Source organism: Oryctolagus cuniculus, chromosome 17 (assembly GCF_964237555.1).
Source record: "Oryctolagus cuniculus chromosome 17, mOryCun1.1, whole genome shotgun sequence".
Taxonomy (NCBI): domain Eukaryota; kingdom Metazoa; phylum Chordata; class Mammalia; order Lagomorpha; family Leporidae; genus Oryctolagus; species Oryctolagus cuniculus.
The window spans coordinates 26144569-26169572 of NC_091448.1; the positions used below are offsets into that span (position 1 = coordinate 26144569).

At 62.3% G+C, this 25004-nt stretch overlaps 1 protein-coding gene across 1 annotated transcript; it reads right to left on the reverse strand.

The window, feature by feature from the left end:
- Positions 1-1738: 1738 nt before the first annotated feature.
- Positions 1739-17623, reverse strand: COL1A1 (collagen type I alpha 1 chain). The gene is made up of 51 exons (XM_051825560.2): positions 17384-17623; positions 15779-15973; positions 15648-15682; positions 15515-15550; positions 15325-15426; positions 14621-14689; positions 14350-14394; positions 14140-14193; positions 13973-14026; positions 13494-13547; positions 13338-13391; positions 13010-13063; positions 12879-12923; positions 12709-12762; positions 12543-12587; positions 12343-12396; positions 11996-12094; positions 11863-11907; positions 11682-11780; positions 11490-11543; positions 11282-11389; positions 11124-11177; positions 10775-10873; positions 10555-10608; positions 10372-10470; positions 9774-9827; positions 9632-9685; positions 9487-9540; positions 9326-9379; positions 8912-8956; positions 8721-8819; positions 8375-8482; positions 7931-8038; positions 7689-7742; positions 7542-7595; positions 7294-7401; positions 7152-7205; positions 6988-7041; positions 6695-6856; positions 6483-6590; positions 6244-6351; positions 6084-6137; positions 5888-5995; positions 5486-5539; positions 5263-5370; positions 4865-4918; positions 4409-4516; positions 4037-4316; positions 3723-3913; positions 3273-3515; positions 1739-3167 (listed from the first exon to the last, which is right to left on the reverse strand). Exons 1-51 carry the CDS (start codon positions 17484-17486, stop codon positions 3021-3023), a joined length of 4389 nt encoding a protein of 1462 aa, XP_051681520.1. The 5' UTR covers positions 17487-17623; the 3' UTR covers positions 1739-3020.
- Between the last annotated feature and the right edge of the window lie 7381 nt (positions 17624-25004).

Below are 25004 nucleotides of genomic sequence, written 5' to 3' on the forward strand. Positions count from 1 at the left end.
CTCGCCTGGAGAGAACCGGGTGAAATCAGGACAAAGCAAACGTGGCAGCAGTCCCTGGGTGCAGGCTAAGTTCTGCACACCGGGAGGGCGTTGGGAGCTAGCTCAGAGGGAGCGAGCTCAGCCTGGCCTGGGAGGGGGTGGGGGAGGGAGGATGGGCAAGCAGCAAGGAGCGACATCCTCATTTCAGGCACAGGCAAAGCATAAAGAAAGGCCTGGAAGCGGGGTGCATGTGCGAGAATTGCAGTTACCCTATGTGGCCCAGGCAGGCTAGGGAGGGGCCAGGGGCCTGGAAAGGTAGTTAGTAGCTGTTAAAGTAGGGCGATGGATGCCAGGCTCAGGATGCTTCTGGATGCCCCTAGGGTGCAGATGAGGGTGGGGCCTGCACAGCAGGGGTCCCAGGGGGTCACCTGGGTGGGTGTGGCAGGCAGGCCTCACCAAGCAGTGAGAACACGGAGTCATCCATCAATCAACAAGCACAACACAACTTTGGGTGACTTGCCCATGAATAAGCCTTCATTTCTATGCCATAATTTCATTCCCTGTCTAGGCTAATTCCCTTACTGCACAGAGCCCATCGCGGCGGAAGCGCCAATGTTGAATTGTTAGAGGCTGTGGTTATAGCCATGAGCACTGAGTGCCTGCCGCAGGCTGGGTTTTGCCTGTGGGTGACATCGCAGGCTCGGCCGTCTCTCTGTACCCAGGCTGCTTTTCATCCCTTTGAGGGAATCCCCGAGACTCTGGGTGGGAGGGGAGCCCAGAGGTCTCCTCCCATGTCTCCCAGTCTCTGGGGGCTCAGTTCGCTCCAGGCATCTGGCTCTGCGGAGTCTCTGTGCCCCACTGACCGCCAATGCTGGCCGGCACCTTCCGGAGATGGGAGAGCCCACCACTCACTTTCCTTAGGCAGCTCAGGCCCCCAGGCTGGCAGGAGGTTGCAGGCAGAGGGCAGAAAGAGAAGACAGGAAGAGGAGGCAGCAATCTGAGTGGAAGAAAAGGCCAAGGAGAGGAGAGGGCAGGATTGCAGGGGCTGGATGGAGTGACTGGTCCCCCAGGCCACCTGCCGCTCAGGGCTCTTGAGTTCTGGGGATTCCACGGGCCAGGAAGGGCTGGGGACACGCTCCACAGGTGGGCTCTGTCCTTCCTGGCAGGGCCCTGTGGGTGCTTTGGCTACCACCCTCCAGGGTTCCTTGGGAGCTCCAGGAGTGAGCCTGGAACGTTCCTTTCTCCTGCTTCCTCCCAGGTTCCTGGCAGGCTCAGCAGCTCCTGCTGCTGCTGCATTGCGGGCCACTGCCTAGGCGGGAGCTCAGAGGGGACAGGCAAGTGGGGAGTAGAGGCCGGAGGACCTCCATGTGTGTCCCGTGAGAGCCCTCGCCGGGGCTCCCAGTCCTTACCCATCCAGGGCCCATGGCAGTGCCTTCCTGGCAAATGCTGGTGTTGCCAGGAGGGACTTTTTGGCATTAGGTTTGGGGAACCCGGGACCTGAAGGTGTGTGGGGGGGTGCAGAGTGGCTGGGTCACCTGTGTGACAATGTGAGGAAGAGAGACTTTGGAAGACATGCAAGGAAGACACATGCGAGAGAAAGGTTTAAGGCATAAGGAAGGTGGGGGAAGGGGCTATGGAGGAGCTGGAAGAGAAGCAGAGAGGAGGGGTGGAAGATGGAGGATGACCCTCCCCTAAGCCCCATCCCCCTTGTGCACCCTCCCCCACCAAGAAAGGAAATTAGGAGGCCACAGAAGATAGGTTTGGGTCATTTCCACATGCTTTATTCCAGCCATCAAAATAATTAAAAACATCTCAAATTATTATACACATACAAAATAGGTACAGAGCCTCTTGCTTCCTCCCACCCCAGGAGAAAAACCGCTTTGTGCTTTGGGAAGTTGTGCTCTGGAACCCGGCAGAGAGGACACAGGACAGACCGGGAGAGACGGTGGACGCAGCCGCAGGGCAGAAGGCTTCGGAGAGGGCCAGAGGCGGGGAGCAGGCGGGGAGCCGCTCTCCCACCACGGGAAATAGCACCGTTAGAAATTCACCATTAGGGGGGGAAAAAAAAGAAAGAAAGGAACCAAAGAATAAAAGAAGACTTTGAACAAAAAGGAACATTTGCTGGCCCTGGGGAGCATCTCAGCTCGCATAGCACCAGAGGCTCCTTCCCCGCCCCACCCCCGCACAGAGATGTAGCACCTTAGATAGAAAATGGGGAGCCGCTGTCACCTGCCCCCATCCCCGCTCCCACACAGTTGCCCCGGTGACACACAAAGACAAGAACGAGGTAGTCTTTCAGCAACACAGTTACACAAGGGACAGAGCAGTCTCGCCCCTGCCCCCCAAGCCCGGGGGTGACGCTCGCCCCACGTCCGCGGCTGGAGCTCCGTCGTGGCCTTTCCTGGTGAGGGGCTGCAGGCTCCCCCAGATGGCCCCCTCCACACTGCAGAGGGCCACAGGGAGGCCGGATGACGTCCTTGGCAGTCTGAGAGCCCCAGGTCCCCCCAGGGTGTGGGGGGTGCTGGGTCGGGGTTGGGGGGAGTGGGCTGGGGGTGTTTCAGCATTGCCTTTGGTTGCTGGCAGGACAATGCATTGCTTCCTGTGTCTTTGGGGGAGACTGAGACTTGGGGGGCAGGATGGGGGAGGAGCAGATGGGGCAGCGTTGGGGTATGGTCAGCCCGACGGGCAGGAAAGGTCATACCCCCACTCGGGTCTTCAAGCAAGTGGACCAAGCTTCCTTTTTTAAAAAGTTATTTATTTATTCTTTCTTTTTTTGTTGTTTTTTTTTTTTTGGTTTTTTTTTTTTGGTAAAGTTGAATGCACTTTTGGTTTTTGGTCATGTCCAGTTGGTCAAAGATAAAAACTAAGTTTGAGAGATGAATGCAACGGCAAAAACAAATCTCCAAAGTCCGTGTGAAATTGTCTCCCATCTGGGGGCCTTTTGGGGGGGGTTTCGGTCTGGGTTGTTTGTCGTCTGTTTCTGGGGTGCAGGGGAGGTGGGGGTGGGTGGGAGGGAGCCAGATCGGGGAGGAGGGCGTTTACAGGAAGCAGGCAAGGCCAACGTCGAAGCCGAATTCCTGGTCTGGGGCGCCAATGTCCAAGGGGGCGACATCGATGATGGGCAGGCGGGAGGTCTTGGTGGTCTTGTACTCGATCACGGTCTTGCCCCAGGTTCCGGTGTGACTCTGGTGGGGGGGAGACAAGAGGGAGGGGGGCATTACCGGCGGGAGTGACGGGGTGAGGGGCGCGGGCGCCTGCGGGGGGCCGGGGGGGGGTGCTCGGGGACTCACCGTGCAGCCGTCGTGGAGGACAGTGTAGGTGAAGCGGCTGTTGCCCTCGCCCCGCAGCTCGATCTCGTTGGAGCCCTGGAGGAGCAGGGACTTCTTGAGGTTGCCGGTCTGTTGGTCCATGTAGGCTACGCTGTTCTTGCAGTGGTAGGTGATGTTCTGGGAGGCCTCGGTGGACATGAGGCGCAGGAACGTCAGCTGGATGGCCACGTCGGCGGGGTCGGAGCCTTCGCTGCCGTACTCGAACTGTGCGAGAGGGGGAGAGTGAGGAGTGGGCCCCTCGCTCCGACCCGGCACCCCAGGTGTCACCTGCCCATGGCACCCTGCGTCTGAGCCAGTGTCAAGGACCCAGGACCCCCGCCTCCCGATGCGGCTCTGCGCCTTGCCTTTCAGAGCACCGTGTAGCCCCCACCTCGGCTCCTCCCGCAGGGGCCCCTGGGCTCAGCTGCATACCTGGAAGCCATCGGTCATGCTCTCGCCGAACCACACGTGCTTCTTCTCCTTGGGGTTCTTGCTGATGTACCAGTTCTTCTGGGCAATGCTGGGCTGTGTGGGGTACACGCAGGTTGCCCCAGTGTCCATGTCGCAGAAGACCTTGATGGCATCCAGGTTGCAGCCTTGGTTGGGGTCAATCCAGTACTCTCCTGTGGTGGGACAGGTAGGGTGGAGTCAGGGGCAGCAGGTGCCCAGCACCACATAGAAGCAGGGGCACATCTGGGCATGGGGACAGGAGGAGGGGGAAGGGGCCGGCTGGGGCAGGCACTCACCGCTCTTCCAGTCAGAGTGGCACATCTTGAGGTCCCGGCAGGTGCGGGCGGGGTTCTTGCGGCTGCCCTCGGGGCTCTTGATGTTCTCAATCTGCTGGCTCAGGCTCTTGAGGGTGGTGTCCACCTCGAGGTCACGGTCACGGACCACGTTGGCGTCATCTGCCCGGTAGTAGCGGCCGCCATCCCCAGCCTTCTCTTGAGGTGGCTGGGGCATGATGAAGTCGAAACCGCCGCTGGGGGGACCAGGAGGACCGGGAGGTCCAGGAGGGCCGGGGGGACCCTGTGCAGAGAAGGAGAGTGGGGATGATGACCAGCGTCTACACCCTCTCAGGGCTGGAGGGTCATGAGGCAGAGGGAGAGGGGGCTACGTACAACAGGGCCAGCGTCACCAGTGCGACCACGGGGACCAGGGGGGCCAATGGGGCCTGGGAGGCCGTTGAGTCCATCTTTGCCAGGAGCTCCAGCAGAGCCAGGGGGTCCCTGGAGGGAGGAAGGGAGGGAGAGACGGGGAAGGTTGGAAAAAGCCTGTGACAACCCCAAAGAAGCCACTGCCCTCCCGGTGGACTCTGGGTCCGTGGCCCACAGGGCCAGGCTCCGTCTGGGTCCCTGAGATGCAGGTGTGCTGGAGTCTACCGCTGGGCCAGGAAACACTATGTGGGAGGAAGGCGCAGTGGGGGAGAGGCTGAGGGCTGGGGAAGGTGGCTAACCCAGGACTCCTCTTCCCATCCCCCATTCCCTGGCCCCGACCCCAACTCCAGAGAGGTGGGGGGGCCCACAGGTGAGCCTGGGCTCAGAACCCAGGCAGAGGAGGTGGCAGGCATGACTTACACGGGGACCAGCAGGGCCAGATGCTCCGGAGGGGCCTTGTTCACCAGGAGAGCCCTGAAGAACAGATACGGAAGCAATTCAGGCCCAGGGTGGGCAGGTGCAGCAGGGGGTGGGGGCTGGCTGGGGAGACGAGGGGCAGAGTGGGCAACCTGCACTCCCGTCCCAATAGTCTAGAAATTGAGCCCCAGGTTGAGACCCCTCCCACAGTCCCTCTCTGTGGCTACCTGGAAATGTCCATAAATCTTCCGACCCCAGTTCCCGCTTGGGAGAAGTCAAAATAACCATGGGGGAAACTGAGGCAAGGGGGCCTCCCTCCCCACCTCACACAGCACAGCACAGGAAGATGACAAAGAAGACCCAGTGGCAGGTGGGGCTGGGGAGGGGCTGAGCATACTCACAGGGGGGCCAGGGGGACCCTGGAGACCGGAGAAGCCACGGTGACCCTTTATGCCTCTGTCGCCCTGTTCGCCTGTCTCACCCTTGTCACCACGGGGGCCTTGAGGTCCCTGGGAAAGAAGTGGGGACAGCGGTCAGGCAGAAGTTCCATCAGTGCTGAGCAGGGTGCTGTCCACATCAGGACACACAGGAGCTGAGGGCATGGGGCCAGCGTGGGGCACTTACAGCAGGGCCACGGGCACCAGCAGGGCCGATGGGACCAGCAGGACCAGCAGGACCCTGGGGAGGACAGAGAGACAGTTAGATCCTGGCCCAGGGAGGCCTGCCTGAGCTGGAGAACGAGGTTCCCTCTCTCCCCACAACACCCTCCCCACTGTGCTCATCTCGCCCAACCCCCAGACCGAGCTCCCAAAGTCAGGCTTCAGGTGAGCCAGGGAGGTGGGGAGTCCATCTCAGAGAGGGGACTCCAGGCTGAGCTGGCCGAGGGCTGGGACTCCCAAGTGCTCCTCTCCTCCCCGCCTGACCCAGGGCCTGTCAGCTGTCCCCAGCCCCCACCCCCGTCCCGACCCCTGCCTCTGGGCAGAGCTGCAGGGCCCCTGGCCTGACCATGAGTGCCCGGCTACTTACAGTCTCACCACGATCGCCGCTCTTGCCAGCAGGGCCCACGGGGCCGGGGGCACCAGGAGCACCGGGAGCACCAGGAGGTCCAGCGGGGCCAGTCTCACCACGGTCACCCTGGGAGGGAGGGCACCCTGTGGTCAGGAGGCAGGCAAGAGTAGGGACAGGGCAGGCAAGGCTGTGGTCCCGGGCATGGCTGTCTTACCTTGGGGCCAGGAGCGCCATCTCGGCCAGGGGAGCCTTCAGCGCCAGGAGAGCCCTGCAGGAAGAGAGGAGGAGGTGAGGGCCAGCCAGGTGGGCCAGGACTCAGGCTCAGGCCCAGGCGGCACTGTGAGGGCAGGGCCCGGGGACTGGGGATGTCTCACCTCACGTCCAGATTCACCAGGAGGTCCAGCCAGTCCAGGGGGACCCATGGGACCAGGGGGGCCACGTTCACCACTGGCTCCAGAGGGACCTTGTTTGCCAGGTTCACCCTAAGGGAGAAGCAAGAGTCAACCCAGACACGAGGTCAGGGAGCCCTAAGGCCGCCGAGGCCACTTGGCCTTCATGGCCCCAACACCCCAGGCTGCACCCTCCAGGGCTTGGGATGGTGGAGGGCACTCACAGAGGGGCCGGGAAGACCAGGGAAGCCTCTTTCTCCTCTCTGCCCAGGCAGGCCGACCACACCACGCTGTCCAGCGATACCCTGAGGTCCGGGAGTGCCAGGAGCACCCTGTGGGAGGCAGACAGGGGTGAGGCAGCTGCCAGGGGGCTGGGGACCCTCCTCCGCACCAGCCACCACTGCGTGGCACTGTGGAGACGCGGACGGGCACTCACAGCAGGTCCGTCAGCACCAGGGGATCCTTTCTCGCCAGCAGGGCCAGGGGGACCAGGGGGGCCAACTTCACCGGGACGTCCAGCGGGGCCGGTCTCACCACGGGGGCCTTTGCCGCCCTCTTTGCCAACGGGACCAGGAGGGCCGGGGGGTCCAGCATTTCCCTGGGTGGAGGCAAGAGGGACTGTCAGACAGCCGTGGCTTCTGGGGCCTCAGGCAGGCCCACTATCCCCCTGACAGCCTGTGCCTACCCACTGCCCCTGACCCAGAACAGCAGACACCCCCAGATACTTACGGAGGGGCCAGGGGGGCCGACTCGGCCAGCAGCACCAGGGAAACCAGTAGCACCCTGGCAGAGAGAGTGAAGGAGCAGTCAGAAGAGGCCAGCTCTCCAGGTCCCGCCGCCCACCTCCCAGCACTGGTGGGGCAGAGGCTCCACCGAGCGGCGGCCACACTTACAGGGGGACCAGGACTGCCACGAGCACCTTTGGGTCCAGGAGCACCAACGTTACCCTGCAGGAGAGCACAGAGATGTCACACCTGAGCCGGCCCTGGGCCCAAGCCTACCAGCATCTTGAACACAGGGCAGGGGGATACTCACAATGGGACCGGGAGGACCGGCGGGACCAGCAGGGCCAGCGGGACCAGCATCGCCTTTAGCACCGGCGTCACCGGGCTCGCCTTTAGCACCAGGTTGGCCATCAGCACCCTGGGGGAGGAGTGAGAGTGGTGAGTGCAGGGCTGGGGAGCAGCAGGAGCTGCAGGCAGCAAGGAGCCTGGCGCGACTCAGGCCGACTCCCTGTCCTTATCCAGTCACTCACTGTGAAGGAATGGGCTCTTGGTACTCACAGGGGGGCCGGCGAAGCCAGCAGGGCCGGGGGGACCAGGCTCACCACGGTCTCCCTAAAAGGAAAGAGGCAGATTGGAGAGATGCCACGATAACAGGTGCAGGATGGAGGGAGCAGAGGGGGCATCGGCCAGGCCTTCTGTACTTACAGGGGCACCACGAGCTCCAGTGGGACCAGCAGGGCCGCTGGGACCAGTTTCACCCTGAGAGGGAAGGACAAGAGGCTCAGGGTCAGGGGGCCCACCTTGACTTACTCCTGACAGATGACCCCAGAACGGCCTCCCCCGCTTCTGGTCCCTCCAGCTTCCTGGGTCGCCAGCTCAATATGGCAGACCCGTCTCCAATGCAGAGCTCGCTGGAGAAGCTGTGTGTAGGCAGGCAGCCACCTTACCTTGTCACCAGGGGCACCAGCAGGGCCAGGAGGACCAATGGGGCCAGTCAGGCCGCGAACGCCATCTTTGCCAGGAGAGCCATCAGCACCTTTGGGACCAGCATCGCCCTAAAGACAAAGAGAGACCTGAGACTTCCAGGGGTGGCAAGTGTCCTGCTTGTGTCTCATCTTCCCCGTTCCAAGGATTTTCAGGTGAAGAGGTGCCTGCTCGGAGAGCCGGCTGACACCTAGGCTAAGAGGCCTCTGTCTTGCATAGAGGGCTCCATCAAGGAGCTGGCTCCACCTCTCATCACCATGGTAACTCCTAGAGAGAAGGGCCTGGACCACAGTGGAGAAGACAGAGAAGGGAGGAGGAAGGAGAAGAGAGAAGTGTCCCAGGGAGCCATGGAAAGACACTGAAGGATCCAAAGCAGGGAGAGAGCTGGAGGGGGCTCCTGTACTTACTCTGTCACCCTTGGGGCCTGGAAGACCAGCTGCACCACGTTCACCGGGCATTCCCTGAAGGCCAGGGGCGCCTTGGCTACCGGGAGCTCCAGGGGCACCAGCATCACCCTGTGTGACAACCAAGAAGACTGCAATGAGGCCAGGGTGGAGGTGGTGGTCCCGGAAGTGGCTCACAGTCCTGGGCTTCCTCTTGGAATCACCCAGGCTTGGGCCTGGGTGAAGAAGGAAGATTCACAACCCTGACTTCGGGCTGCCTGGGAGCCCCCCACCTGCTCCCCCAGCATCTCCCTGGCCATCATGCTCCTGCCACAGGAGGGGTGAGCTCTGCTCCCTGGGCTGCCCTCACCTTAGCACCATCGTTGCCAGGAGCACCGTTGGATCCGCGGGGGCCAGCGGGACCAGGAGGACCTTGCACGCCACGCTCACCAGGGAAGCCTCTCTCGCCCTAGAAGGGAAAGTCAGGGCGTGACGGCTGCTCCAGGCTCAGAGACAGCCACAGGGCATCTGGCTGGGAGCAGGGGCACAGCGTCTACTTACTCGTGCTCCAGAGGGGCCGGGGGCACCAAGGTCTCCAGGAACACCCTGAAGGAGAGGGAAGACCAAAGAGTGAGCCCTAGGCACAGGATGGATTCTTGTCCCTGCTTCTGGGGCTGGCCCTTGCACAATCAGCCCCGCAGCCCTTCCACTCCTTCCGACTCTGCACTGAGAGCTGTCCTCCCCAGGCCAGGGGGAGGGGGAGCCACAGCGTCCTATAGCTCCTCAAAGTCACCCAGACGGGCAGCTCTGCAACCCCAGGTCACATCGTGACACTTCCTGTTTCCCTTTCCGAGGAAGTCCCTCCCCGTGTCTAACCTTCATCCCAACAGTGTCTGAATAGCTTGCAGCAGGTGCCTGGCCCTCTGCATTCCCTTCCTTGCCCACACACCCTTTCGGCCAACGGCTCCCTCTTACCTGTTCGCCAGGTTTGCCTGCTTCCCCAGGAGGACCAGCGGGGCCAGGGAGACCCTGCAAGTGAGCAGTGGGGGGAGAAAGAGGAGGGGCTTCAGAATCTGGAGAGGACAAAGTGGTGTCCCCGCCTTCTCCAGCCCCCAGCTCCCTGACTGCCGCCTCACCTGGAATCCAGGGGAGCCAGCAGGGCCTTGTTCACCTCTCTCTCCAGCGGGGCCCTGTCACAGAGAGACAGCTGTGGTCACAGAAAGGCGGACGGGGCAGGGGACAGGGGGCGCCGCCTCAGGCCTCCCAGGCAGGGCCACTTACAGCAGGTCCAGGGGGTCCCTGAGCTCCAGCTTCTCCGTCTTTGCCAGCAGGACCCTGTGGGGAGGCAGGAAGGGAGTGCTCAGGGTGGCAGGCCCAGTGGGCAGCTGGAGGAAGGGGCGCGGGGTAGGAAGGGGCTGCTTACCACAGCGCCAGGGGGTCCAGGAACGCCTCTCTCTCCAGCTTTGCCGGGCTCTCCCTGGGGAGGAAAGGGCGGGCAGGCTGAGGAGGCTGAAGGGAGACCGGAAGGCCCCACAGGTGCCTCCTACTTGCTCTGAGGAGGAGTTTCTAAAAGGGACCTCCTTCTCCAAAGTCGGGTGGCTGTTGGCTGTGCACATGCAGTTTAGGCCTGAGGCCCTCAGCCCCTCCCCACAATCACAGAGGCCTTGCAAGCCCTGCTCCCTCCACCCTCCCTCCTCCCTTCCCCCTGCTCCGTGCGCACTGTGGCCTCAGCTGCCAAGGGTTTCTCCTCCATTGGTGCCTTCTTTGAACCTCAATAAACCCTCCAAGATTTGGGGAGTGGGGCCGGGGGCACCCACAAAACTTAGTTCCAGGCACAGAGCAATGGCTGGGAAGCCGGAAGTCCTTTATTTTACTGATAAGGTGCTCAAGGCCCAGGAAGGGGCAGTGAGCAGTGTGAGGCCACACAGCAAGTCAGCAGCAGGGCTGGGCCAGAGCCTGGGACTCTCACCGGCCAGGCGTGCTTGTCCCAAGCCCCGAGTTGCTCCCTACTCAATACTCACAGCGGCACCTTTGGGTCCAGGGAATCCCATCACACCAGCCTGACCACGGGCACCAGGGGGGCCTGGGGGTCCGGGGCGACCGTCTTGACCAGCGGGACCCTGAAGATGGGAGGCACAAAGTCAGATGGGGACAGGGGTGGCAGACGGGAAGGTGGGAGAGGGCTCACGGGGAGGGATACTTACAGGGGGGCCAGTTTTGCCATCAGGACCAGGGCTGCCAGGGCTTCCAGTGAGACCCTGGGTGTGGGGGAAAAACAGAAGTGTGAGTAGGGGGAGAAGGGGATGGTGGGGGGTAGCCCCAGGAGCAGACCCATGGCCTGCTCCAGAAAGCCTCATCCCAGACCCATGCCCCAACAGGCCAGGGGGTGCCTGGCCAAGTTGGGCGGCAGAGCTGGGGGCCCACCTTGGCACCAGGCAGGCCGGCTTCACCGGGGCGACCAGCTTCACCAGGAGAGCCTTTGGGGCCAGCAGGGCCAGGAGCACCACGTTCACCAGCGGGACCCTGGGTTGGGAAAAGTCACAGGAAAACGAGGGGCTTGAGTGCGGGCATTGCGACCATGGCCAGCGCCTCTTCCTCCTTACACAAGGAAGGCTGTGGGCGCTGGCTTGGGTGGGCTTCGGGGTGGGAGGCATAGCAGAGGTGAGGCCCAGTGGAAGGGAAAGAGGCACCAACACCTGCAGCTGCACTCACGCGCAGGAGCGCTTGTGCCTGTGGCGGGGTGGGGGGTGACCAGCGAGGGAGCACAGGTTACCTTGGGGCCAGCCACGCCATCTGCACCTGGGAAGCCACGGCTGCCAGGTCCACCCTGCAGAGGGGAGAGCAGGCCGTGAGCTAACGGACCCAGACAGGCACTGGGGTGGGCAAGGAGGCGGTGGTGGGGTTGGGGACGATACGGGGTGGGGCACATACACGCTCGCCAGGGGGTCCGGGCAGGCCAGTAGGTCCGGGTTCACCTCGGGCTCCTCGCTTTCCTTCCTCGCCAGCAGGGCCAGGGGGTCCTTGAACACCAGTGGGGCCCTGGAGTGGGCAGAAGGCAGGGGGCAGCCTTGGTGAGGGGACGCCCTGGTGCCAGCCCCTGAGCCCCTCTCCAGAGCACCCAAGGCAGGCAGGCACTCACGGGCTCTCCCTTGGCACCAGTGTCTCCTTTGTTGCCGGGGGCACCAGGTTCACCCTGCAAGGGAAGAGGAGAAGGAGATGAGGGGAGGGTGGAGGGCGCTCAGTTGTCACCATCTACCCAGCAGACAGGGCTGCACTGGAGCCGGTGCATGGGCGCGGGTGGGGTGGGCACAGGTGAGAAGCTGGCACTTACACTGTTACCCTTGGGACCAGGGGGGCCGCTGGGGCCCTGGGGTCCAGAGGGGCCTCGGGCACCAGGGAAGCCAGGAGCACCAGCAATACCAGGAGCGCCCTGTGGGAGGCAGAACAGACATGGAGCCCAGGAGTAGAGGGCTGGGACAGGTGGGAATGGGCGCACCCAGTAGGATACTCACATTGGCACCTTTAGCACCAGGTTGTCCATCAGCACCAGGGTTTCCCTGTGGCACAGAGAAAGGAGAGTGAGGACCCACAAGGATCCACAAGGTTGGGGAGTGGCCCAGGGGCCTCTGGGGAGGAGACACTCACAGCAGGGCCAGCAGCACCAGCAGGGCCAGGGGGGCCGGGCTCACCACGCACACCCTGGGGACCTTCAGAGCCTCGGGCTCCTTGGGGACCAGCTTCACCCTGGGGCAGAAGAAAAGACACGTCAGGAGGCAGCCTGGGATCAGTCTCACCTGTGGGCAGGCGGGCACAAGGGCAGGAGGCCGAGGAGCAGGGACTCTGAGATCAGAGAAGCACCTGCTGGCCTCCCCGGGACAAAGGTGCTGCAGAATGGCTTTCTGCCTCCTGCCACTCTGGAGCCCTCTGGTTTGGGGAGCAGGGAGACGCCTTGGCCTGTGACAGTCATGCTCTGGGGAGGACAAAGGTCTCACCTTAGCACCGACAGCTCCAGGGAAGCCAGGGGGACCAGCGGGACCAGTGGGACCCTGAGAATGAAAGGGAGATGTTAGCAGGAAGGAAGCTGGCAGCTGCAAGTTACACCCTGGGACGGAGGACATCCTGGGGTTCAGAGCAACCAAGAGCTGACCCTGTGACCCTGCGCCCACCACTGAGGTCAAGGGGCCATACTCACAGGGGGGCCGGCAGCACCAGTAGCACCATCGTTTCCACGAGCACCCTGCAAGAAGAAGGGGACCCAGTTACATGCACTGAGCGAAGACCAGTCCCTGCAGCTCCCGAGGAAGTCTTTCCAAGAGCCCAGGGACACCCCCAACCCGCCAGGGGTCAGGAGTACTCACAGCAGGGCCAGGGGCTCCAGGGCGGCCTCTCTCGCCAGGCAGACCACGGGGGCCCTGGAAACCAAGTCAACAGAAACCAAATGAGACGGGAAACCACCATTCCGACTCCCACACCTCCATCTCCCCCCGCACCTGCTCGCTCCCTTCCCTTTAGAAGCTGGCTCACTCACCATCTGACCAGGAGCTCCGTTTTCACCAGGGCTACCAGGCTCACCCTACAGAACAGAGAACAGAGTGAGGAACTCATTCACAGTGGGGCTGTGGAGGGGAGGGGGACCGTGACCTTCGGACAGACCCTTACCTTGGGACCAGCAGGGCCAGCATCTCCCTTGGCACCATCCAAACCACTGAAACCCTAAAGTAGGCAGGAGGGACAAGATGAGACTCTGCAGATGTTGGGGGGGGGGTTGGGGACCACCCTGAACCTGCCCACCCATCTGCCCATCTCCAGTGGACCAGACCCCGTGGGAACAAGTTCTCAGCCAGTCCCTTTCTGGGCCTTCATTTTCGTGGAGGGGAGCTCTTTTGGATGCCCACTGTGTCTCACAGCAGGACCCCTTGGGGAAGGCGCTGGATCCATGGATGCAAGGGACTTAGGGAGCGTAGAAGATGCCTCACAGGAAACTTACTCTGTGTCCTTTCATTCCAGGGAGGCCAGCTGTTCCGGGCAAGCCCCGAGCACCCTGGAGAGAGGAGAAAAGGAGGCGGAGGAAGGGACGTTAGGCCTGACCACTGTGGATGCAGCTCCCTAACGCAGACCCAGTGTGGCTGCAGCCGCTGCTTACCTGAGGCCCAGGAGGCCCACGCTCGCCAGGACGACCGGGCTTTCCAGCTTCTCCCTGAGAGGGAGAGGAAAAGCCATCAGGGCCATGCATCTCAGGTCGGGAAGAGGGGGAGGAAGGTCAGGTGTATGGGTCCAGACCTTATCTTGGAGTCTAGAGCTCAAGTTCAATCTGCCAGGGAAGCCTCGTGTGCAAAATCTGAGACCCCGCAAAGCACCTACTGCTCATGTCCGTCACCAGCATTTTAGCCTCACCATCTACATACCAGGTGCAGTTAAGGTGCACCTGAGGCTTAACCTGGGCCGGGGGTGGGGAAAGTCATCCGCTAAGGGCTCAAGGGCAGCCCCTTGCTTCAGGGAGAACATGCCCTCCTGCCTCTGGGTGTCACCTGCAAAGGTGGTGTGGGCTCTGGGGTGGAGATTATGGGACCCAGCCAGTGGAGGCCATGGGGCCAGACGGTACCTCCTCACGGTGCTACTTACGTCATCTCCGTTCTTGCCAGGGGCGCCAGGGGGACCGCGGGGACCCATGGGACCCTAGAGGAGGGAGGAGGAAAGGCAGTCAGGATCCTCAGAGGCAGGGAGGGAGACCCCCAGTGCGTGCGTGGGGTCCTCCCACAGGACGGGGAATCCACATCGGGGATGCTTACAGAAGCTCCAGGCTCGCCAGGCTCGCCAGGGGGGCCTTGGAAACCTTGGGGACCCTGGAGAAGGAAAGAGGAGCGGGTTAGAAGGGCAGGTCACTGCTTAGCTTCCCTGTCTCAGCGAGAGCTCTCTGAGCGCGGTCCTGGCCCTCATCCCAGTCCTCCTCCCAGAAGCCCAGAGCCCACGGTGTATATGAAGCCCTCCTGGATACTTACAGGTGAGCCAGGTGGGCCAGGAAGTCCTCGAGGACCAGAGGGACCCTGCAGAGGGAAAAGAAAGGGGGGGCATGGCACGAGTCTGCAGGGAAACGCAGCGTGGGCGGAGCCTCGCCGGCTCCCACTGACTCCCGCGGGCACCACCGGGCCCCACGGCTGGTCTATGCCGCCCCCTGGGGTGTGAGTGGGGGGCGCATGCCAACACCCGCCCAGCCCCTCTGGATCCCCGCCTGCTCCTCTTCTGTCATCTGTGCTCCCCCTGGTGGCTCACCATGGGGCCAGGCACCGAGACTCCAGCGGATTTCTCATCATAGCCGTAAGACATCTGGGGAGCAAAGTTCTGGAAAAAACGAGAGAGAGAGACAGAGAGAGCATGAGAAATCGGGAGGCGGAAAACATCGCCAAGAGCAGCACACACGGACAGCCGTGCTTTCCTGCCCCACACGCAGCTGGTCAGACATCTCGGACTGCGCGACTGCACCAGTGCAGACTCTTCAAACGCTCTGAGTGTCCCCAAGGGCCAGGAACACTCATGGACGCCACACCAACACGGCAAATGAAAGGCAACTCCTGACCTGGGATTGGATCCTGCATCAGGGAAAAATCAAAGCTACAAGGGACATTACGTGGACATTGGTGCAAGTTGGATGTGGACTGGTTTGTTGGCTGATGGCATTCAATGTCCCAGTTTCAATCACTGTGCTCTGGTCATGTAAGGGAATGCTCCTCTCTCAGGAAACACACCTGAAGTGTGGGATCAGCATCTCACTCTCCAGCCGCTCAGCACAAAGTGAATGGTAGCTAAACCTGACTCAGTTCAGCAAATGGAGGGACTGTGCGGGGGATATGCAAGCTTTGGGCGCTTTTCTTGCACCTTTTCTCTAAGTTGGGGGCTATTCCAGAATGTGGTCATGTCACCAAAGCAACGGAACAACGCGGGGACAGGGACATGCAGTGTTTCCATTCTGCACTTACTCCTCCGAGGCCGGGGGGTCCGGGAGGTCCAGGGGGGCCGGGGGGGCCGGGAAGTCCGGGCTGTCCAGGGATGCCATCGCGGCCAGGGGGGCCTGCGGGTCCCTGCAGGGGCGAGGGCGGGGCCAGAGTGAGCGACGGCCGGGAGCCACGCCCACCTGCAGCCCCACCGCCGAGGGAGGACGGCACTTACCCGTGGGCCTCGGGGGCCAGTGTCTCCCTTGGGTCCCTATAGAGTTGGAGAAGGGACACGGGTGCAGGTTAGAGAAGGGAGCGGAGCAAAGAGTCACGGGCGGGATGGCGAAAGTCGGGGGGCAGAGGCTTACCTCGACTCCTGTGGTTTCCTGGTCCGTGGGTGCTCCTAGGGGAGAAGAGGAGCGGGTTAGAGGCCGGCTCTGCCTGCGGCGCCCCCGCCCCCGCCCCCGCCCCCGCCCCCAGCCCCGGGCCCCGTCCGTACCCGCGTCTTCGGGGCAGACAGGGCAGCACTCGCCGGGGAGCACTTTCGCGCCGGGACAGTCCTTGGTGTCTTCACAGATCACGTCATCGCACAAGACGTCGCCCTTGTGGCACACGCAGATCTGGCAGGTCTGCGGTTTCCATATTTCGCCTTCACTGTACCGGACGCCGTTCTGCACGCATGTGACTGGCGGGACTGGGGCAGGGCGGGGAGGGGCGTCAGCGGCCGTAGACCCTCGGCTGGCCGGCCGTTCCCTCTTGGAAGCACACTCGCACTTTCCACGTCCCGCCTCCCCCTCCCCCTTCCCCCAAATCCTTCACTGCTCGTCTGCTCCTCGTCAGCGCCGGTGACAGCGCCGGGGCGCCGGGCCAGGGCGGCCGTAACTCTTTCCAGTTCTCAGGAATTTAAACAAAGCTTAGGGCCGGGGATGCTTCCAATCCCAGCCTCAGCCCATTGGCGCGGAAGCCCAGGGACGCACAAAGCCGTGGGGGGCGGGAAGGCGGAGAAAGGGAGGGGCCCAGCCAGGGGGGACGTGGAGACCAAAAGGGATGTGGGGAGGAGACGAGGGAGGCCCAGCCCCCACCACGCCCCCGTTCCCGGGGCAGGTGGGGCGGAGTGGGAGGGGCTAGGAGAGCGGGGAGGGGCTTATTGGAGACGGGTCCCGCCCAGAGGCTTGAACCGCGTCCCTCAAATAGCATACGCCCTAACCGTCAGCGCCCGGACTTCTTAAGAGTCAGCTCTCAGGGCTAGCCTAGTCCCCTAAAGCCAGCCGGGGCCTCTCTGGATCACTTCTTTGCCGAGTAACCCAAAAGTCCGCAAACAGTATGAAACTAGTTAGCCACGCCCACCGCGCTAGCATCTACCCAGACGGCCACCAGGTGGCGGGCAACACCAAGCAATGGGGACCGGGCGGGGCCGATTTCCCAGGACAGGCCCCTTCTTTTCGAGGGCTACCCATCCACGGCTTTGCTGTCCAGATACAGAGGTGGGGTCCTCGCCCGACAGCAACCCAGGTCTCGGCGCTCCGGCTCTCGGCCGGAGAAGCACAGCACGGGGCGCGCCAGTGCTCGGCGTCGACCAGTGAGGGGCGCCAGGACCCCGCCTGCCAAGTCCGCGCCCAAGTTTCCCGGCCACCGACCCGCCCCCTCTCTGCGGCCCCTCCCCCGCGGCCCCAGGAACACGGTCTCGCCTGCAGCGAGGACAAACAATCTTTCCTTATGAATCATCCCACAGCCCTCCTGACCGCTTCCACGGCGCGGGCTCCAAGTGCCCAGCGCGGAGCCCCCAGCCCTTCTTCGACGTGCTTGTCCCTCGCCCCGCGCCTAGATCGCAGCTGTCCCCTCAGCCCTCCGCGGGGCGCGCTCGGGACTTCCTCCCGCGCCGGCGCCCGGCGCGCTCCATCCTTGCCTCCCGCTCCCGGGCAGACATTCGTTGCCACCCCCACCCCAGGGTGAATCCCACTCTCCCGGGGCGCCGAGGGCGCCAGCGCCCTCCCCATCGACCCGTCTCCGGAGCATCTGACTCTGCGTTTAAGCCGCAGCCTCCGGGACCAAGCGCAGGGCGAGAGTCCACGAAGCCGGGGACTCCCAGGAGTTGGGGACTTACTGTCTTCGCTTTGGCCCTCAACTTGGCCTTCCTCCTGGCCGTGCGTCAGGAGGGCGGTGGCCGCTAAGAGGAGCAGGAGCCGGAGGTCCACAAAGCTGAACATGTCTAGACCCTAGACATGTAGACTCTTTGCGGCTGGGGTGGGGGGTTAGCGTCCGCTCATGCGTGGCCTCACTCCGCGTGCCTCCTGCTCCGGCCCCGAGGAGAGACTCCCGTCTGCTCCGACGCCTGGCCCGGGCCCCTTTTATACCGTCCTGAGGGAGCCCGGGGAGGAACCCTGCCCATCGGAGAGGGGGAGCCGGCCGCCCGGCCCCCAGCCAATCAGAGCCGCCTGGCCCGGCCCCCAATTTGGGAGTTGGAACGGAGAGGGGGAGGAGGAGGGCAGGGCAGGGAAGGGAGTCCACCCCACATCTCCCCCTCTCGCAGCTCCGCGGCCCCAGCCCCCCAGCCCAGCCTGGGCCAGAGGAACTGTCTCCGGGTGCGGCTGGGTGTTCTGTAGAGTGTGGGCTCCAGAGTGGATAGGGGGTGTCCTGTACTCTTTCTGGGACCTCCGATCTGGAGGAGGTAGAACTGGGGGGCTGGATGGCCCCCATTCCAAAGGTGGAAGGGGTTGGGGGACTGGGAGAGGGTCCTCCTGGCCTTGTCCCCTTCAGCCTGTGCTGGCGTAGGCGAGATCTAAGGAGTGGGTCTGGGAGGGGGCAGCTGGGGACCTTCTCCAAAGTTCGAGGCTCTAGGCATTTAAAGGATGTGCCTGTTTGGGGTGTCTTTTGGTGGGGCTGAAGCTTGCCGGTTAGGAAGTGGGGGCGACTGTCCAGAGCTTGATAGACATTGCAAATGTGATCCTTGGGATAGGGGTGACAGCCAGGGCGTTTTGTTTTGAGGGTGCCCACTCTTCTGCTATGCCTGAGGTTCCAGAAGAGATTCAAGTGCTCCCCCACGACACACACGCATCAGGCATGGCCGAGGACGGTGGGCTGGGGAGGCTGAGGCCCAGGGTCTGACACCTGACATTGTTATTGCTCCAGATGGAAGCTTGGGTGCAGGCTGGGCAGCGCAGGGTGCACACCAGGGAGTGCCGGGGCTCAGAGGTGTGGACGGAGTGGGGGGTGCAGCCACCTGTCCCTCAGAGTTGGTCCCTGAGTTTGTAGAAGGCCTGATATCACTGGTGACTTGGGAAAGGGGCTCTGTCCTGGCTGTGGTCCAGGCTGGCTGGAGACCCTCCCGCTTAGCACAAACCAGAGGGAACTTGGGTGGGAGACACCTGGCCGGAGAGGGAGCTGCACAAAGCCCCTTCCGTCCCTGCTTGTCCCTGAACTCAACTCAGGGTTGGTGTGTGTGGGGAAACTTGGGGTGTCCTGGGAGAGACTTGCTTTGGGGCTAGGGATGGGATGACAGGGGAGGTTGAGGCTGTTTCTACCACCTCACCTCTTTTGTGAAAATCCTGGTCTTATGCTCTGGCCCTGAAGTGAGGAGAGAACCATCTGACCCCTAAAAGACCATATCTGGGGCAGGGGCTCCGTCTGGGGCAGATGCCTCCCAGAGCTGGTGTCCCAGAGCTGGTGTCCCAGGCCCCAGCAGTACCCTACATCAGCCTCCATCTGTCCGGGGCCCTGGTCCCACCATAGTCTTTGGGTCCGAGACAAGGCTCTGGGGGCTTCCCGCAGTGCACAGCAGCTCCTCTCCCGCCCCTTCGGCTCCCCCACCCCCAGTGCTGCCGAGCTGCAAACGTGGAAGCGGGGAGTCCCGCCTCCCCCAAACCATCCAAGATTCCATTGCCTCCCCCCGCCCCTCTCCACGCCCTCCCCCAGCTGGTTTTGTGCAACGAAGGCAAAGGAAAAAAATAAAAGACGGCGGCGGGAACAGAAGGGGAGGGAGCCACGTCGGCCGTGGGCAGTGGTGGTGGGAGGGGGCGGGGGGCGGTGAGCAGTGCAGGAGGGGCGGCTTAGGGAGACTGCAGGGACTATAATTAAAGGGAAAATATAGTTTCCAGAGAGGCAGGGCTGGAGACAGCAATGGAGGGACCGGCCTTCATCAATTATCCCGACCATGTGGCAGCAACTTGCGGCCCAGCCTCTGCCCCCGCCTAGTGCCAGCCATGGCGGGGCAGGCCTGGGGGGCTGAGGTGCTGAGATGGCACTTCCTGGGCCCACCCAAGCTCCACCCTCCACCGCAGATCAGCTGCAAGGGGTGCCCTTCTCCCCAGCGGGGGACGAGGCTCCTGTCCCTGGAACAGAAGGGACATGGGCAGTGGCTGCCTGGAGTGCGGTTTTGCAGAGGTGCCCTGAGCCACCCATCTCTTTCTCGCCGGAAGTGCCTCTCCCTGCTGCCCCCTGCCACACACTCTCTGTCTGGACTCCCCCTCCCCCCACGCCCACCATAGAGAAGAGGTGAAACCTGACAGGTGTGGATTGGGCGTGGTCACATCATGGGCTCAGGGTTCTGGAGGAGATCTGGGGACCCCTGAGATTGGGGCACAGTGTACGTGGTGTGTGACGGCTGCCACCCCAGTGTCCGGGTTCAGGCCTTTGTCCCCGGGGCTGCGGGTAGGCGGTTTCCAAGCATCCTTTACACGTGGCATGGAGCTGAGGCCCAGGGCCTCCTCTGCCACTTCTGGACTTGAAACGCTTGGCGGGCGCCCAGCCCAGAGATGTGTCTTTAATTTCTGCAGTATGACAGTGAGAGGAAGAATGTGCTTGGGGTCTCCTCCCAGCCTGGCTGGGCCTCTCTGGCCAGGACCGAGGCCTGGAGACTTCGGGGCGGGGAGAGGAAGGCGGGCGGCGGGAGGGAGGAGACGCCACCTCATCTTTAGGAAGCTCTGCAGCTCTGGCTTCTTGTGGAATGTCAGACTTAGTCCGGCACTCGGAGGGGGGAGCAGGAGCCCGAATCTCCTCCCCTCACCCCCAAGAAATGGTAAAGTCATCAGCAGTCAGGGAAAAAAATTCCTCAAGAAGAAAAACAGAAAGGAAAGTGCTGAGCCCTGAGTTCTCTCCCGCTCCAAGTTTCCCTAAGTGCCTCCCCCCGAAAGAAGGGCAAAGGCCTGTGGTCTCTCGATCCCCCCACCTTTCCCCAGGACCCCGTGGTGTGGCACACCTCTGAAAGAGGTAGGCCAGGTGCAGGTGCACCTGGGGAGGGGCACGCCCTCGTCCCGCACACTGCTGCCACCCTCTCCAGCCGCTCTGGGCCCCAGCTGAGGTTCTGATGCTCTCTCTCTGCACTGGGACCCTCCAGGAGGCTCCTCTGCCCCCACCCCTGGCCACACACTGGTGATGGAGAGAGGGTCCCCAGGACAGGAGCTGAAGAGAGAGCAGTGGGCAGGGTGGCGGGTGCCGTGAGGCCCATGGGCTGAAGCGGTCCATGTGTCCCAGTGTGGAGCCTGGCACTTCCAGTCTGGGGCCAGGCCTTGAAACCCTTGGCTTAGGGCTTTAAGCTCCCAGGTACGGCTCCGTTCTTTCTATGCCTCAGGTTCAAAGCTAAGCTCTTCACCCTTCTGAAATTTCCTTCCATCCCTCTCTGTCCAGGCTTGGGGGAAGACGATGAATTAAGGTTTGCCCATCCCGAGGGCTCGATGCCTGTGACATGTGGGTGCCTGGGTCTGCAGAGGCGTGGCAAAGGTGGGAACCCCTAGGATGACGGCACCTGAAGGCTTGGGTATGGATGGGGGTGGGGTCAGGGCTCACTATGGGCCTCGAGGTTGAAGGGCTGGTAGTGGGGAGGTGTGGTGCAGGAGAAAGGGTGCGAGTGGACAGAGAGCAGGGAGGGCAAGGGTGTCCTGAACGCACGGGAGAGGTTGTTCTAGAAGGGAGCGGGGAGAGGTAGACGCCGAAGACCAGGAGCACGGCGTTCCCTGGGTGTAAGCACATGGCAGCGACTGGTGCCCTTCTGTGAGTGCTTGGCTGGAGTGACAGGCGAGGAAGCCAGGCTGCCGTGGCAGGGGCCGGGGGAGTGTGGGAGGCCAGGAAGTGGGGTCAGAGAGCAGCCTCCGGTGCTGGTGCCGGTGCCGGGAGGAGGAGTCTGGCAGAGAAGGGCCCCCCCCCGCCTCCTGCTCCTGTTCTGCTCGCCCCACACTCCGCCCCCACTCCTGCCCTCCTGCCCCCTTTCCCTCTTCCCCCTGGCTTTGTCATTCTCCGTGCTCCCCTTCTCTGGACCTCTTTTCTGCCTTCTCTCTCTCTCCCTCTCCCCTTTCTTTCGGGACCTCAGCCCTCCGATGCCCACAGCCAGGCCCTGTGTCCTCCGTCCAGGCTCTGGAAGATTCTGGAACCTCTGATCAGATCCTGCCTCGTCCTCTGAGACCAACCCCCTGCCCCTAGTCCCAGCAGGGAGAACTTGGGGCCGAGGAGCCAAGGAAGGCGCTGGGGTGGCTGCAGAGAGAAGGGCTGGCGCGAGGCCACACCTCTCCTAGGTGCGTGCCATCTCCCAGCTTCCTGCCCTGGGACCCAGCCAGGTCTCAGCTGAGAATAATGTCCGGGGTAGGGAGTGCTGTGAGCCTCAGGGACCCCAGCCCTGGCTGCTGCTCTGTGACCATCAAACATGGGGATCGGCGCCATCTTTCCCGCTGGAGCAGGCACCTGTGGGCTTCAGCTCGCATCTCTGGCTCCCTATGGTGTCTGGGTACCAGAGGAGGTTCTTAAAGCTTGGATCAGGGGGTCAATCCGATTTGATTCAATCCTGTTTTTGTTTCAGCCCATTCCCCTCCCTGCTTCCTCCCTTCCTCCTCTCCTTTCTTTTACCTTTTCCCTCCCCACATCCAACCTCCCTCTACACCTTTCCCTCATGAAGTGTTTTTCTTCCTTTCCCTCATTTCATTCTCTCCTCTGCCTGGGCCTCGGGCCACCCCCCACCCATACACCCCCTTTTCTTCCTCCTTCCTGCCTCTCTCTCCCATTTGCTTCGGGGGCCCCTGCCCCTGCCCTCCCTGCCTCTTTGATGCCTCCGTCCTGTGCTGGGGGCGGTGCTGGGATGCGGACGCAGGATGCCAGCAGCCTTATGTATTCCACTGGAGGGTGAAGTGGTGGCAGCCAGAGAGGGGCGGGGACAAGGGGCCGGGGCTTGCGTCACAGCCTCACGTTCTGGTTCAAGTGTTCTGAAGATACATGCAAGGGTTTCTTTAAAGCCCGAATTTTAAAAAGAGGAGGGGGAATGAGGGGCCCAGGGCCTGTGCAGATTTGGGCTCCTTCCTCTACCTGCTCTGCCCCTCTGCCGGAGGGCAGCCTCTGCCACCCAGGTGGCTCCTGTCTTCCACTTCTTCCTGGACCACCTGGCCGGGATTCTGCTGTTTTTCAAGAGGGGGATTGGGCGGCGGAGGGGAGGAGAGCCCAGGCTGCTCACCAGTCCTGGGCAGGAGGCCCCTTTGGTATGAGAAAGGACCCAGCACATATAACACGGAAAGGCACGCCAAGCTCTGAGTGCGTCACAGTAGCTGGGTCTGTCCTGAGGCCTGGTAGCACTTTCCTGAATAGGCAGCTGGGTGAGGGGCGATAGTCAGGTAGGTAGGGGGAGGTGCAGGGTGAGGAGCTGAGGGGGACATAAGGGCACCTCGAAGACAAAGGCTCTGGGGCAGGAGGGTGCGTGGCTGGTTCTGGGTGCCCAGGGAATCCAGAGGAGGCCGGTCTGTGTCTGGGGAGCAGAAAGCGAAAGCTGGGTGGGCCCAGAAGCCACCTCTGGGGGGAGGGGGTTAGTCCTTCTTCCTCCAGCCACAGACCACCCATAGAAGTAGGGGAGGCGCTCGGGCAGGTCTGCATTTACAGTGGGCCACCAGGTCACCAGCGGAGCAGCTGCTCCCCCAGGGGAGGGCTGCAGGGGCGGGAGGCGGAGGAGCGGCCCAGGTGGGAACGGAGAGAGGAGTCAAGAGCGCTTTGGGAGGCAGAGCTGGCAGGTTTGGGGGTTGAGCTGAATGTGGGCTGGAAGTGGGCTGGGAAGGTCCAAGAATGACTCCTGGGCTTCTGGCCAGAGGGACAGGAAGAGAGGAGGCTGAGCAAGGCGGCCGGCACCTTCGAAGGACACTCTGGCTGATTCTGCAGAAGGGGTGGCTGCTGCAGGCCTCGCGGGGCCAGGCCTGTGCCGGGAGAGCTCTAGGGACGGCAGCTCCTGCTCCCAGAGTGGGGACCAGGCAGGGACTCACACACACCCACATACACACACACATACACAGGGTCCCTCCCCCCCAGGCAGTGCTGTCTGTGTGATCAGGAATCAGTTGCCTCCTCTCTCTGAACCTTATTCCTCTCATCTGTGAAATGGGGCAGTAATAAGACCAGCTTGCTGGCCTATGTATTGCTCAGTAAGTGGAGGCTGCTAGAGAGACGCAAAAGGTAGTGAGAACCTTATGGGGAGATAAGGTGGGCTTCATGGAGGAGGCTGCCTTGGAGCTGAGCCTGAGCATTTGGTGACAAGGTCCAAATGCCTGAGAAGCCTTATACACATACTTGTACACACTCACACTCAGCGACAGACACACACTCATACACATAGACACTCAGAGTGACAGAGGCGGTGACACACACTCACACACACTCAGGGTGATACAGAGATGTACACACACAGAGACACACACACAGAGACACACACAAAGAGTGACAAAGACACGCACACAGAAGGTGACAGACACACATACACAAAGTGACATACACACACAGAAGGTGAAAAACACACTCAGAGTGACAGAAACAGACACACACTGAGAGACAGACACACGGGTGATACACACACACAGAGAGAAAGGGTGGCAGAGACAGACACACAGAGAGTGGTAGAGACAGACAGACACACACTCTCACACAGAGCTTCTTGGAAGGCAGTGTGGGAAGAGAAGGCTGGCAAGGCAGGCTGGGGCCACCCTGGGCCTGGGACTCTGCAGGGGGCTTATACTCAGTCTGGTGCTGTAGGGAGTGGGCTGATGGCTGTGATCCCTTTGCCAAGGACTTGCCCAGAGAACCTATATCTTGGTGACAACAGAAGAACTTAGTTAGAAGACTGGGACCCTTGGGAAGAGGGGAAGATTGTAGGGAGGCAGGTAGGACTGATGATCTGGGATCAACAGTAAAGTCAGGACTTGGCAGCAGGCAGAGGTAGACCAGATGTCCCCTCCAAGGTTTGTGCGCAAGCTCTGTTGACTCTGCGACTTTGGAGTGTTGAAGTGGAAAAGTCGTGGACTATGAGACATTCCATGTAGGCATCCCCTTCCTGTGCAGCTGAGAACACCGGGGCCCAGAGAAGGAAAGGGACGGCCTGAAGTCACACAGCTGGGGTGTGTGGGTCAGAGCAAAAACAGTCCGTGGTGTATTTTAAGCCCTGGGTGGCAGAGGCTGGGGAGCTGGCAGGGCCACGCTAAGCAACGGGGGATGGGGCCATCCTGACCTGGGGACCCCACGGAGCCCCCTCTGAGGCCTGGGGGGACAGCTGAGAAAGTTGTTCCCCGACTCTCAGATGAGCCATGTGGCTGGAGGGGGAAGGGAGCCTGGTGGGCAGGGAGGAGCTGCCACATGGAAAAGCCTTGATGCGAACCATCTGGCCTGGGCGGGGAGTGCGGGCTGCCGGGGAGGGGAGGGGCAGGAGCCGGGAAGGAGGCCGTGGTGGGCGGTGGATGGCGGGCTGGGGCGGGAGTGGCCGCCCAGGGCCCCTACCT

Bases quoted from the DNA above. Each gene is read 5' to 3' on its own strand.
- COL1A1 (XM_051825560.2), bottom strand. From the start codon at position 17,486: ATGTTCAGCTTTGTGGACCTCCGGCTCCTGCTCCTCTTAGCGGCCACC. The intron at 7,596-7,688 runs GTAAGTACAGAA...CTTTCCTTTTAG, and splicing joins CTGGAGCTCGTGGTGCCCCT to GGAGACCGTGGTGAGCCTGG. The intron at 5,996-6,083 runs GTAAGACAGCCA...CCTCCCTCCCAG, and splicing joins ATGGCGCTCCTGGCCCCAAG to GGTGACCGTGGTGAGACTGG.